This window comes from Fundulus heteroclitus, chromosome 6, assembly GCF_011125445.2.
Source record: "Fundulus heteroclitus isolate FHET01 chromosome 6, MU-UCD_Fhet_4.1, whole genome shotgun sequence".
NCBI classification, from domain to species: Eukaryota; Metazoa; Chordata; class Actinopteri; order Cyprinodontiformes; family Fundulidae; genus Fundulus; species Fundulus heteroclitus.
Genome location: NC_046366.1, coordinates 25,646,700 through 25,661,463, shown reverse-complemented (window position 1 = coordinate 25,661,463; position 14,764 = coordinate 25,646,700). Strand labels below are relative to the sequence as shown.

Here is a 14,764-nt window from a genome sequence, read left to right as displayed (position 1 = left end):
CTTGACTTGGACTAAGGGTGACTTTAGACATTACTTCACCCGATAGAGTAATTTCTGAGATGTATATGACCAATATGTTGTTTTAACTGGTGTAAAAAGCATTGCTTTAAAGGGGCTATAAGTAAGATAATTACTGTAAAATCAACCTAAATCATTCTCATTTGTTACCCAGGATGGAAGTAACATTCCCTCTCCATCAACAATAGTCACGCTTTTCTCCTTTCAAACCTAGAGGTACGGTCCAGAAGTACTTTTGTTCAGTGTAGCCCGTGTTTACTTCCTGGTTCCTGAGCCAATCACATGAGAGTTCGAAGGGTTCCCAACATAGAACGCAGCATTTGCTATTTTATTTTGGCAAAAGAGCAGCAGCCTGCGAACATGGAAGCCAGGAAGAGAAGCAGACCAGAAATAGAAGAGAATACAACATCATAGACCTGTCCTGTGGGAAGTAAGAAAATCAGTGTAACAATTGACTGTGGGTGGGTGTCTGTGGAAGGCATTGTGTATGTGTTATTCTGATTTTAACCACTAGGTGTCAATATTACTTATTGTTCCTTTAAGAAACACCTATTTCACCTATGATTTAATAATGTTTCTTTGAGGGTCCTGATCTGCAGCTGATCCAGAACGCTGCTGCCCGCGTCCTCACTAAGACTAAGAAAGTAGAGCACATCACCCCAGTTCTAAAGTCCTTACAATGGCTCCCTGTATATCAGAGGTTAAACTTCAAAATACTCCTGTTAGTCTATAAATCCCTGAATGGCTTAGCACCTAAATACATCACAGACTTAATACCCAGTGTATCAACACTCCAGACCACTAAGGTCTTCTGGCTTTAATCTAATCTGCATACCTACACTGCAAAAAAAAAAAAAGCTAGATGAACTCAAAATTTCAAGGCAACAAACTTCGATAAAATTTTAAGTTGGGCAATCAAACTAAATATCTTAAGTTTTGCTTTTGAGTTGGCTCAACTCTAAATTCTAATTTTTGTCAACTCAACAGTAAGTTGTATTAACTTCTAATTTTACATTGTAATTACTTTAAATTCTTTATTCTACCAACTATCCTGTAAGTTGTACTAACTTCTAATTTTACATTGTAATTACTTTAAATTCTTTATTCTACCAACTATCCTGTAAGTTGTACTAACTTCTAATTTTACATTGTAAAATTAGAAGTTAGAACTAAAACCAAACCAAGCACCATTTAGTTCTTATGCTCCATTTATCTGGACAAAAATACTCCAAGAAGACTCTAAAAGTGTTAAAACCCTGAGTTCCTTTCAATCAATGTTAAAAACCTATTTGTTTAGAGTTGCCTTTAAATTTTAATGTTGAAGTCTGTAGTGAAACTTATCTTATATCTTGACCTGCTTCTATTATTCCTCTGCAATAGGCTTTTTCTGTATGTTTTCTTTTAATTGTTCTGTTCATTTTCACCACTTTGAATTGTCTTGTAAACAGCAATTGTCTAGCTGAAATGTTATTTACTTTCACTCTATGTACTTGAACTTGACTGCAAATTTTGTCTTCCTTAAAGTCGTTAAACTTGTGGAAATTTTTATTATTTCCTTTTTCTTAATGCTGCCCTCAGACGACTTTTTGTCGCAATCTACTAATGCACAGACCTAAACTGACTTCAATTTCATTTGTACATCTTGAGTGTTTAACATGTTTAAGCTGTTACTGCACATCACTGTTACAAGTCAAACGCTCTTTGCTACATTTCTCTGGTGTAAAGGATCCAGATAAACACAGAGGTGAATTTGTGCATTTAAAAAACACAAAACCACTTGAACTCACAAACTCGGTGAAGCTTTTAGGCACATGTCAACCTTTAAAGAGAAAGAACAAAAAGAACAGATAAACCCCGGTACAAAGGTGAGGAGTTTGTGAAATACATATCCTTGGCCGAGTGCCACTGCAGAGCCAGGTGAGAGCTTTATAAAGAGCGCTGCCTGCACAGGTCTGGTAGACGCAAGAGCAGAGAGCTGCAACTCACACTGACAGCATCCCAGGTGAGGAGCTATTTAAGCCTACCTTTATTTTCTCATTAGAGTTTAGTCACTTTATTGTGCTTTTTATTCGCTTCACTATATTATTAAGATAAAACAAGAATTACCATCTATACGCAGGATGTAAACGTGCATTTAAAGCAGGAATTAGCTTAATTGTCCAAAAACCAACAGAGAGAATATATTTACGAGTTAATGGTTTTACAACCAAATTTTTTTTTTTTTTTAAAAAGTCAGCAAAATCAGTTTTATCTTTTTTAGATAAGCAGAATATCAAAAATGCATTAATTGTAAACGAATGTAAAGTGAATACATTCGTCGTTTAGAGGCTGGAAGGATTTACTTAACAGGGAAGTTTTTCCCGTAATCTAAAATAAATTAGTTTGTCGATTCAAGATGTGACCGGATAAAGTTGTTAGACAAAGACGGACACTTCTGGACATTTGTTCAAAGTTCGAAGTAGATAAAGGAAGGTGCGGGAGGAAATTAGCAGCAGTAAGAGCGATAAGCCTGATTGCATGATTATTTCTTTTTTTTTTTTTTTTTTCAGAGCCGCCTCCACAGACTTCACCATGCGGTTCAACACCCTATTCTTCCTGGTGATCCTTTCTTGCCTCTGCTTAACTTTGGCACAAGGTAAACAGTTTAATAAGTAAAAGCAAACAGCTGGTTTCAGGAAAAACCTTTGCATATCTAGCACACAATAAAGAGGTAGTCAGGGTCAAGAAGTTTGGTTTATTGCCTGATTGCTGGGCTGGGTGGGTGTGACCTCCTACGTCCTTATTGCTTTGTTTACAGCCTTAAACATTTCGACTTTTTATACACCGTGTTGACTGACTGACTACATTTAATCCACCTTAATCTTTCTGTAAATTGGCGGCGACATTTTTGATGTTTCTACAATCTAACTAAACTTGATTTCTGACCCTTCAGTGTCCTATGAGGACTGCTGCCTGAAGTATGTGAAGCATCTGGGCAAAAACACTCAGAAGCACGTATCGACCTACAGAAGGCAGAAGACAGATGGCGGCTGCAACATCCCAGCTGTAATGTAAGTTTCCAATGCACAAAAGATCCAAACAAAAAAAAACTAAAACAGCCCCTTTGACTCAGATCTGACTGCCTGAACCAGAACCTAACATGAACTCTTAACTTTTCTTAGCCTAATCATGAGGAAGGGACGCAAGTTTTGTGCAGATCCCAATGAGAAGTGGGTCAAGGACCTTCTGCACAAGATTGATGCAAAGAGTTCCAAAAAGGTATTTATGGGAGAAATCTGCATGAAATGTGCAAATAGATAACTCATAATAAAGCAAAGAATGCTTAAACTGATGTCTTGTTTTCTGTCGTGGCAGCATTTAAGGCTTCCCAAAAGAGGCTGAAGAGGATGACTCTCCACAGCGACACCACCTTCATCTCCCCGCTGTTTGCAGTTTTATTATCGAGCAAAGAGCGGCTTTTATGAGAATTTTATGGGAGTCTGACTCAAAGACAAGACAGGAGGCTGGCCAAGAAAATGTTGCAGCTCTGCTTTCGCTTTTCGCTCAGCATTAACCAAACAGGTCAAGAGTTAATCCTAGAGTTGCAGCAGCACTTTGGTGTTAAGAGCTAGACTCTTGAAGTTGATAGACCACCATAGAATATTTTCACAGAACACACATTTCAATGCATGGCTGCTTCAAGAGGAAACTTTTGCATCCGTTTTCATGCCCGACAAGCATGAAATATGCTGTTTGATAATTGAACCGGTGATGAGAGTAAATTATGCGTTGATACAATATATAATACATCTGCAATGTGTACACATTTCTGTTAAGTAATTACATGATGTAAAAGTGTATGTTTTTATTTGCTTCTTTAAGTTTGAGCCATAGAAAATGAGAAGCTTTGTCATACTTTAAATTCTGTTTTGTTAAAGTGTCTTTTAAGTCTCTTTCTTTTCATTTGCTTGTGTACAGGTTTCATTACAAATTACATGTTCCAATAAAAATCTCACAGAGAAAAATTTGGTTATTACGTCTCACACGATGGTGCTTATAGGTCAAAGATGATGGAAGATGTTTGTGCCGTTCAGGAAGGAGACGGGTTCTGTACTCCCAGGAATCAAAGTGTTTCGTGGGCATACTGTGCAAATCGACCACAGATAAAGAACAAAAAAAATATGCTGCAAGCCACACAATATTATCCTAAGTGTTAATTTCGCGGGCTGCAGCATCATATGTAGGTGTTTTCCCACAGGAGGGGCTGGTGCACTTCACAAAATAGATAAAAAGGAAAGAATATCCTGTAAAAATAATGTTGCAACCTCTCAAGACATCAGCCCGGAAGTTAAAGCTTGGACCAAAACAGATCTTCCAAATGGACAATGAGTATACTACCATAATAATCATAAGTGGCTTAAGGCCACCACAATGCTATCATTTCAGTCCGGCAGAGAATTTGTCGTTGGACTGACAGAAAAAGGTTTGTGGTCTATAGCGCTGACCCAGTTTTACCACTTCGGTCCGAAGGAATGGGACGAAATTCCAGCAAATTATTGTGATGGAATTTGACCCAATATAGACAGCATAAAAGGCATTTCTACTAAATACAAAGGAAAAATATGTTAGCTTCTGACTTTGACAGAAGTTAAAAAATTATCTTGTTCATTATTCAGTCTCTTAGCTAAATCTGATTTAATATCAGCGCGAGAGAGCGCCTGTAACTATAACTATAGTCCAATCTGAAAGTGATTAGAAATGAGATAACGCTGTGAATTACCGCAACAAAATCATAAAGCAAAGTAATTAAGTTTGAGTTTACTGCAACAGGCTGGAGCACTGCTTTTGTTCGCTGGCTATAAAATTTGTCCCCCACAGCGCCTTGCAAAAGGATACGTAGAACCTTGGACCTTCTAACATTTTATCGTCTTACAACCTCAAAGTATCTTATTGGAGTTTTATGTGATAGAACAACACAAATAAAGCACAATTGGGATCAAGAAGAAAACCTTTTACAAATATGAACCTAAAAGCTGTGTCACATATTAGTATTCAGCACCCATGAGAATCTGGTGACAGGACACGCTTTGACTCTCAAAGCAGCAGAAGGTCTAAACACCTCCCTCAGACAGAAGTGCAACATCAGCCCCCCGTCCTGCAGCTGCACCAAGTGACGGCCACCTTGAAGAAGGTCAGCATCAACAAGGCTACAGGCCAATACATTGTGTCAGATTGAAATCATGTGCTGGCCAACTTGCAGGGCTTCTTTAACCTCTCTCTGCAGCTTCCCATGGTCCCTGCCTGCCTGGAATCCTCCATTATTGTGTCCGTGCTAAAAAAAAACAACCATCACCTGCTTCAGCGACTACCATCCTGTTTCTCTGACCCCTGTCATCAGGATCTTCCTGCAACACATCAAGATCACCATCCCTGCTGCCCTGGATAGCCTGTAGTTCACTTACTGGGAGAATCGCTCCATGGAGGATGCTGTTTCATTGGGACTTACACGGCTCTGACTCATCTGCAGCATCCCGACACCTATGTTAAGATGCTATTTGGGGACTCAAGCTCAGCCTTCAACACCGTGCTCCTAGAGATGCTGGCTCTGAAACTCCACAACTTGGGAATATCTGCACCGCTCTGCTCCACGATCAGCAACTTCTTCACCAAGAGGCCCCAGCAGGTGAGGATTGGGAAACTCTCATCTGTCCCATGGATTTTCAACACTGGAACGCCGTAGGGTTGTGTCCTCAGTCCTGCTTTCTTCACCCTCTTTTACACAAAACTGCTCTGCTATCCACCCCACAAACATGGTTGTGAAGTTTGTGGATGACATCGCTGTGGTGGGTCTTACATCCAACAATGACGAGACTCACCATGGAGAGGAGGTCCACAATCTTACACAGTGGTGTTCCAGGAATAACCTCAACCTGAATATCAGCAAGACCAAATAGGTCATAGTGGAGGTCCAGGAAGACTGAACATGTTGCTATCTGCATATATGGAGAAGTGGTGGAGCTTGTGGACAGCGTAAAGTTCCTGGGTATTCACATTTTCTCTGATCTCTCCTGGACTGTGAACACCTTCCACCTAGTGAAGAAGGTCCAACAACAGCTCTTCTTCCTCAGGAAACTGAAACTAAGCTGTTAAAAAACTTTTACAGAGCTATCATAGAAAGCATTTTGTCTCAGCATGACGGTGTGGTATGGGAGCAGAAGGCTTTAGCACACGTGGTGAGGTCAGCACAGGGGATTGTGGGACGCCAGATATAATTGTCAAGTTCTTTTTTAATCTGTGCAGCTTCCCCACTTGAAAAAGGGATGGACAAATTCATGCAGACTTTTATAAACAGGGTTTTTACTCAAAGGACCACGCAGTTTTCCTTCTTTTATCCTCCATTTATTTGGTGAATGACAGGACATGTGCAAATTGGTCCAGAAGCAGGTAAAAACCTTTAAACAAGCCCAAAAAGAAGAAAAATGAACAAACAATTACTAATCCATAAGTTAATTTACTTAAATTAATTCCACTTAAACTACAAAGGAAATGGTAATCTATATAAACAATACAAAGCAAACCACTGTGAATCAAACCCACAAAGAAATCAAAGTTAAATGAACAAGTAACTAAACTTAAGTTCTTTAACTTTAAAATACATTTTGAATAAATATTTACAATTACACAATTACATTTATTTAAATATACAAATATCTACTTTTCAATATTAGTCATAAATGTTAATTTTATAAATATAAATAGCTTCCAGTTGCAATTATTCCTCAAATGATGCTAAGTTAATTAATAGGTAAACTTAACATCCAAATCCACTATTCAACAACACAACAATCAGTTCAATCATAAAATCAATCAATCAATCAATCAATGCCAAACTTCTCTACCACAATCCACCTCTTCAGTTCAGGTGTTGCTGTCAATGGACTGGCAAATCTGGAGGCCCTGCTGGAGGAACATGGGTAACCTTGCAGTCTGATTTCAAAGACATTTCAGCTTGTCTTACAGGCTGCCTCTCTGCTCGTCTACAGATTTGTCCTCCTCTGCACAAAGTGTCCAGGATCTCTGATCCCCCAAACTTCCGTCCTCTTTGTCTAGCTTGCTTTCTTCTCTGTTCTCTCTTCCTTGTTGTCCGTCCCTCTTTTAAGTCCGTGTGAAACACAGTGCATTTTTTTCCCCTCATTTGACTTCACAATAATGGTAGACATGGTTTATACTGCATGAGTCCAGAAAAGGGTCAAAAGTGTAGCTACAGATCCCACCCGTGCAATGCACTCTTTGTAAAACGTTAAACGTTATTTAACCAGGTGAACAAAAATAAACGGGAATTAAATAAAACAGTTTCTAAGCTAAACAAACCCAACAAGAAACACAAACAAGGAGAGGCACTCAACGCAACACTTTCAGGTATACAAAACTATACCAAACCAAATATCTAAGTTGAACTTTTTCAAATTTAACAAGCAGGAGCCCAGTATGCTGGAGGCGGGTCTAACATCCTAACGGCCAATCCCAGGCACTTGCTGCCACAGTTTTCATTATTGAAATAGAGTCCAGTCTGCACCACTGGGTGAAAAACTTACAGCCGTAACACTTGTTATAACCTCAGCTAGTGGGAACATATAAATGTTGAATAGAAGTGGTCCCAGGATTGAACCTTGGGGTATCCCACATATGACTTTTGTCCACTTTGATGAGAAGTTACCTATTGACAGAAAGAAGTTTCTGTCCTTTAGGTAGGATTTGAACCAATAGCGTACCGCGCACGTGACGTCACCATCTCAAGAGCAACGCCCCTTTTGCCGCTTAGGTAGGGCATACAGGTAGAGAACGCCCGTAGCAACCAGCTATTACACGCACAACAGAACCAGCGATATGACCGACTTTACAGCCATTAAGCTTTCGCAAGACGATGTTCCAGGCGCACGGATTACTGGCCGCACTGTCGAAGAACACACCGACCTTCAGCTCAAACGATGGCTTGAGTGTCGAGGGCTTAAAAAAACCGGAAAACGGGCCGAGTTGATCGAACGGTAAGCTTTGTTTTTTTTGGTTTTTTTTTTCCTGCGCGGCGTTCATGGCGTCGTCGGCCGTTTTTTTTCTCCTTGTAATCACCGTCCAGGAATCGGTATATGTTGCCAATAGGTAGCTACAAAACAACTGTTTACATCTCAGCTGCCATGATAGCCTATATGCTATCATGGTAGCAGGCGCTTCATTCGATTGCTCGGTTGACAAAGGTAAATAGTATTCAAAAAACTCTTACCTGTTCACTACTTGATGTCACTGGAATTGGGTCAGGATGTTCTTCGGTTGGGCCCTTTCCTCCAACAAAATGCTTGCTACATATGTAGGTGAATTTGGTAACCTCTTCCGGGTTGAACTGTTGTGTAGGGCGACCACACCGGTGAACCCAGCGCACACATTTCTCCTTGGCAGTCTTGAAGAAAACATCCTTCATATGCGGCCGATCAGCGTACCTCGAGTCACTGTTGCACGTTCCATAGCAACAATGTTTACAAACCATGGTCTTAGACTTGGAAAAAGCAGTCGTTTACCGAGTAAAACCAAGGGTAACGCACGTCTCTTTTACAGCGAAACAGCGGTGGACTATGCAAGTTTGCCCTACTGCGTACCACGTGACGTGACGTCATCGGGACGTTACGTTTCTAAAAATAGCTCGCTCGCGGTACGCTATTGAGTGTTGTACCAAGAGTCTGGCGCAGCTCTCCAGTCACTTTAATATCATGGCCAACAGCGTCAAATGTTGAACTGAGGTCCAATAGAACAAGCACAGTGGTTCTTCCACAGTAATTATGTGGATGTCATTGACCACTTTGACGAGGGCGTTCTCAGTACTGTAGTGAGCACGAAACCCTGACTGAAAAACATCAAAGCAGTTGGTCATTGAATGGAAGCTATTTAACTGTTGAAACACAGCTTTTTCAATAATTTACTGATAAATGGCAGGTTGGATATTAGCCTGTAAGTCTGTACATGTGATTTTTCGAGAATGTCTTTTTCATCAGGGGTTTAATAACTCCTTTTTTAAAGCCTGAGGGAAAACACCAGATGAGAGGGATGGATTTACTATCTGGATCATGTCAGATGCAAGGACAGGCTGTACTTATTTAAGGAAGGTTGTAGTGTAGGATATCAAGACAGCAGGAAGAGGAGCTTAACTGATTTATAATTTTCTCCAGGCTTTTACAGTTGAGTAGCTGGAATGTAATCATTTTCTCTGCATTTATGTTTGAGTATAAGATTGGTTCTGGATTTGACATGGATGTGCAGATTAACCCTCTAATTTTTAGAATCTTCTCTGCAAAGAAGTTGGCAAATTCATTGAAGGCCCTGGTAGAGTTGAGCAGCATCATTCAGTGGGGATGTTTTACTTCAGCAGGGATAGGGAAGCTGGTCAGAGTTAAGGGGAAGAGTGATGGAGCCAGAAACAGGTCCGTCCCGGAGCGTTACCTTCCAGCAGGGCAACAACCTGGAACATGCACCCAGAGCTGGAATAAGATGGTTTAAATCATAGAATGTTCATTCATTAAAAAAAATGAAAATCAAGAACCAGTTTGACATAAAATCCCATTAAAATAAATTCAAATTTGTGGGTGTAACATGACAAAGCGTAAAAGGAGGAGGAGGAATACTTTCCCATTGCCTGGCCAGCAAAGAACAGGAACAGGTTAGAACCAATCACATAACTACAGATGTACCACGAACTCCATGCAACATGCTCTGTTTTAGCCCTTAGAGCAGCCAGTTGTTGAGGTTTTAAAGACATAACCAGCTCATTCAGGACATAATAAAGGCCATCGTTAAAGCATCGCTCTGTTGCGGACGCCATCTTGACTTTTATGGTTAAATCTCGCACTTGCTTCCTCAATGAGCATTTAGAAGATAAAAACGTGCACGCCATTCTCACTGCACACTCCGATTAGTGGCGCTAATATAACAGCATATCATGCCATGTACTCATTAAGCTGACCCAATGAAGGATGGTCCATTATCATAATGAGGCAGAAATGCACAGGAACATATGGAAATAAAAAGGCTTGTGGGGCAAAAAAAACAATGTGAGCAATTGTTTTTTGTTCTATCTATCTATATTGGCTCTTATTTTTAATTCTGTCAATTTTGGTCCTCCATAAAACTCTAAAACCTTAAATATCAATTTCCAAGTGCAGTTCAAGCAGGAAAGCCAGCACAGAGCTCGTGTAACAGTGGATGATTAACAATGCTATCTGATAAGCCGTGGAGCTTGAATTTCTGACTTATTTGTATCGTTCCCCCTAATCTCCATGGGTACTGCTGAGGCTTGCTCCTGATAAAATCTAAGCATGCATAACACAGTGTGTGTTTGCCTTTGCTGCCTCTGGAGATTGATGGCTTCCAAACAGGTGCCTTCCAGCGGCGGCATCTTTGCAAACAGCAAGACGAAGCAGAGATCCTGCGTGTCTCCGTAGAAAAATTATTAGCCCGCACAGACCCATACATACACATACTCAGAGAATGAGTAAGAGCTTCTTTAAGCTTTAAGTTATCGTCTCTGCTGAAGACGTTGGTGACAGAAAAGTTACTGTTAATTCAGTTCAATTCAATTCAATTTTATTTATATAGCGGCAGTTCATGAAACATGTCATCTCAAGGCACTTTTTAAAGTCATATTCAATCAGATTATACAGGCTGGAAACCCAGTACTTTGCATCATGTCTTGACAAGCAGCATTTACTCCTCTTGAAAGTGTAGAGCCACAGTGGACAGACGTCTGCATTGTCCGTGGCTTTGCAGCAATCCCTCATACCGAGCAAGTATGAGGCGACAGTGGAAAGTAAAACTCCCTGTTAACGGGAAGGAAAAACCTCCAGCAGAATCAGGCTCAGTATGAACGGTCATCTGCTTTGACTGACTGGGGGTTAGAGAAGACAGAGCAGAGACACAATAAGAGAGACAATAAAACACAGAAGCACACATTGATCCAGTAATCCTTTCTATGTTATATGGCAACAGCGGGTGATCTGTCTCCCCTGGATGATGTCACAGCTAACAGAACAACAGACCAGGTGTACCTACTATGAAGAGAAAAATTACAGAAAACAAAAAGTTAAAAGATGAAATAACAACAAGCTATGCAAATCGGAGAACAGTAGGAGAACTCAGTAGAGTGAGAGAAATAGACCCTGATGTCCTCCAGCAGCCTAAGCCTATAGTAGCTATAACTAACTATAGAGATAACTCAGGATAACCATAGCGGCTCTAACTAAAAGTTATAAGTCTAGCCATTTTAATGTAGTGCAACTGAGATTTAAAAGCCAGGAGGCCTCACAGACTTGAAGCATCTGTTTGAATATGCTGCCAACTTAGCTCACAGGCAGAAAAGGTGATGGATAGCCTGACAAAAGCAAGATAATTACCAAAACAGTTATTGCATATAGAATATTGGTGGACATCCAATACTGCTTTGTGAGTGACTAATAAGAGTACCACCCTTACAGGTCAAAAAAGTTGTGTTTCAACTTGAAAAGCATTTTGGCGCCTTCGTTTCTTCTTGTCTATATCACAACAGTGCTCAGAGGAGAGCCGCGTTCTTTTCTTGCAAGCTGGGGCAGAATCTGCTGCTTCTTTTACGACGGGGGGAAAAACATGAAAGAAACGTGCGGAAAGAAATGCAGGAAAGAGCAGTTTACTCTTAAACAATTGTCATAAAAACTCAGATGTTATGGGACATGCTGAAAAGGTGTGAAAATTATAGTCATAAATTATTACCGCAGGCTTTAATAGCAGAATTAATGATGTCATCTGACATGCTTAATAGCTGCTGTGGCTGTAAATTTTGATTCACGCAAATTCCTCAACGAATAAAATGAAAGATGAAAGCCGCTGTAAAACGTTTCTCACAACAAACATGCTTGGGAATGACACCTTTTTCCTTTGAATTACATTTTGTGCTAGCATTAATCTGTCATTACATATACTTTCTATCAGCCTGAATAGTGAAGGCAGTAAATCAGATTTATCATCTCATTACGAGACATCAGTAAATGTGAGGTGAGTTGATCTGTTCTGGGCAAAATGGGGGGAATAAGAGGCTTTAAAGGTGCTCATCAGGAATATTGGCTCCCTGAAGTTCAAGCATGTAATGCTGGGTATCCTTTTGATTAAAAGTCAAAAGTCAGTGTTTAGTAAAACCTCCTCAACTCTGAGCAGCTACTTGCATCTGCCGGAGATAAGGCTCCCAATAATGTTTTATGTTTTATGTGTCGTGTTAGTTTTCTGCCACATCTATCTGCAGTGTCCCTTCATGGCTCGTGGTAAACTGCAAACAGGACTTCTTGTTGCTTTCTTTCAACAGTAGGTTTCTTCTTACCACTCTTTTACACATAGACTAAATTTGTGACTAATTGTGCAGTCAACAGATCCTCCCACATGAGATTTAGATTTCTGCAGCCCCTCCAAAGTTATTGCAGGTCTCTAGGCTGCTTCCGTCATTAGTGGTCTCCTTGTCAGTTTAGGGAGAAAGCCATGTTTTGCTAAGTTTGCTGTTCTGTCGTACTCTTTCCAACGATCAGAGAGATGTTCAGGGTTTGAAATAGTATTATATATGCCACTGTGGTCCATGGTCTTCATGCTGTTTATTCACTAATGCTCTTAAACAAACCTCTGAGGCTTTCACAGAGCAACAGGATTTATACTGAGATTAAATCAAAAGCAGGAACCCTCTGATTCTTAATTAGGTCACTTCCCAAGCAGTTGGTTGTACTGGGTTTTGTTTAGGGGTATCAAAGTAAAAGGAGACTCAATATAAAATGCAAGTCTCAATTTTTAGATTTTGATCTCAAAGATTTTCATCCGTGATGTTACTACAACTGCCTTGGGTTTGCATTTTAAATGCATCCCAGTAAAAAACGCTGAAACTTGTGGTCGTAATGTGACAAAATGTGGAAAACTTAAAGGTTAAACGGTTGCCATTGCTTCGATGAAAGGCTTAGAATCAGGAAGGTATAGCTTATTTTCTTCTTTCCATTACTTTTATGGACATTTTTTTCAAGTTTTTTCTTTCAAAACAGACAGGCTAGTGAAAGACACTACGTCCCAATTGTTTTGTTGATTTTCCAGTTGATTCTGAATGGTAGATTCACTAAATTTATAGAATGCTTTTCCAGTCATAGCGTCCACTGAAGGAGCTTAACATCCCACAAACACACATTAGAGCAAATCACTCGCAGATTGGTAGGCAGCTTGGGGGTCACATCGACGTATACAGCAGGAATCTAACACACAACCTTCAGGTTTGCAAGACTGAACAAGATTAACTAAGTTTAACTGAACACAACAGGGTTGGGTTATAGGTTTGATCTAGCGCTTGGTTCTGAATCTAGGTTGTTGACTAATGTCACTTTGACCCCTTTGGGGCTATCAAACGACCTTTTTTCTGTAGCAACAACTGAGATGCGACTGAAAAATAATCACAGTAGATAAAGAAAAAAGACAACAAATTCATTGTACATAAAATTTTATTGACAAAATGAATACTTAGTATTTAACATTGTTTAAAACATGTCCAGTCTTTATTGACTTTATGGCCAATTCTTTGGACAAATCTGCTGTTCCATTTACCTTGGAGCTTGAAACTGAGTGATGTTATCGCTGAGTTACCGCGTTCCACCTTCCAGCTTGACTGACAGTAGGAAAAAACACAGAGGCTCGCACTAAAGCCATTGTTAAATGTACAAATATAGCCAACCTGAGTCTCAGAATGCATTTTAAAGTCACATTTTTCTGCTAAATCTTTGTCCTTGTTTAAGACAAACAGAGCTGTCCAACTGAGCATGAAACTTTAACAATCTTCATTACTCATTTAGCCACTATGGCCACTATTAACAACACTGATAAAACAACAACAATAAAATCATTCTACAAAGTACATTGTGCATATATACAGCACTAAACATTCCACCTCAAACGTACGTGTACAAATGACTAAATGTTAAAATAATAGAGAACTTCTAAAAACAGTCAAAGTATGGAGTTTTACACTAAATTTCTGTGAGTAGCCGCCATCTTGAATGCGGAGGTCGGGAGGCTCCTTGTAGTTTCACAGACTGGGTCACCTGTTCTCTAAAAATTACCACTTTAACATGCAACCTTACATAAATTAAAGTCATCCAGGGTTTAAAAATGCTGTTAACTTCAAATGCGTTGGAGCAGTGAGGCTAATTTCTTTATTTGTTGTAAACTGCAAAAAGTTGGGTTTGACAAAAACAGGAGATCAACATTTATCTCTTGACTTGTTATGGTTTTTGCTTTTTTTGGTCATCCTTAAATCTCAGATTATCAGATTAATTTTAATAATAAATAAAAAATACCCCCATTAACACAAAAGTAAATTTTTTAAAGAAATATTTCAATTGTAAGATGACCTTAAACGGGCCACTTATTTGTAGAAACTGGCTGAACAAAACATTTCTGCAAAGAAGAAATTTGATATTATGTTGAATATTCATGATATGAAATCAAACCCAAATGTTTGCCGTCGATGAACAATTTAAGAAACTGGCCTTACTATTTTGGAGAAGAGTGCATTTTTTTTCTTTTCTTAGATTTGCTGAAAGACAGACAGTAATGTAAATCCTGCAACATGGCTGGGTGAACACATTAATCTATGAATAAAAAGAAAACCCAACGCCCCTGTCTTGTTTTGATATTTCTACATTTTCATGTTCTTTCAGAAGGAGGAATCTGCAGAGGG

The 14,764-nt window shown here is 39.5% G+C and overlaps 1 protein-coding gene across 1 annotated transcript; it reads left to right on the top strand.

Annotated features, from left to right (window-relative positions):
- The first annotated feature begins 1,912 nt into the window (after positions 1 to 1,912).
- Positions 1,913 to 4,030, top strand: ccl25a (chemokine (C-C motif) ligand 25a). The gene is made up of 5 exons (XM_012869520.3): positions 1,913 to 2,020; positions 2,568 to 2,653; positions 2,951 to 3,068; positions 3,180 to 3,276; positions 3,373 to 4,030. The coding sequence occupies exons 2-5, from the start codon at positions 2,590 to 2,592 to the stop codon at positions 3,397 to 3,399; spliced, it is 306 nt and encodes a 101-aa protein (XP_012724974.1). The 5' UTR covers positions 1,913 to 2,020; positions 2,568 to 2,589; the 3' UTR covers positions 3,400 to 4,030.
- Positions 4,031 to 14,764: the final 10,734 nt, after the last annotated feature.

Bases quoted from the DNA above. Each gene is read 5' to 3' on its own strand.
- ccl25a (XM_012869520.3), top strand. From the start codon at position 2,590: ATGCGGTTCAACACCCTATTCTTCCTGGTGATCCTTTCTTGCCTCTGC. The intron at 2,654-2,950 runs GTAAACAGTTTA...CTGACCCTTCAG, and splicing joins CTGCTTAACTTTGGCACAAG to TGTCCTATGAGGACTGCTGC. The intron at 3,277-3,372 runs GTATTTATGGGA...CTGTCGTGGCAG, and splicing joins ATGCAAAGAGTTCCAAAAAG to CATTTAAGGCTTCCCAAAAG.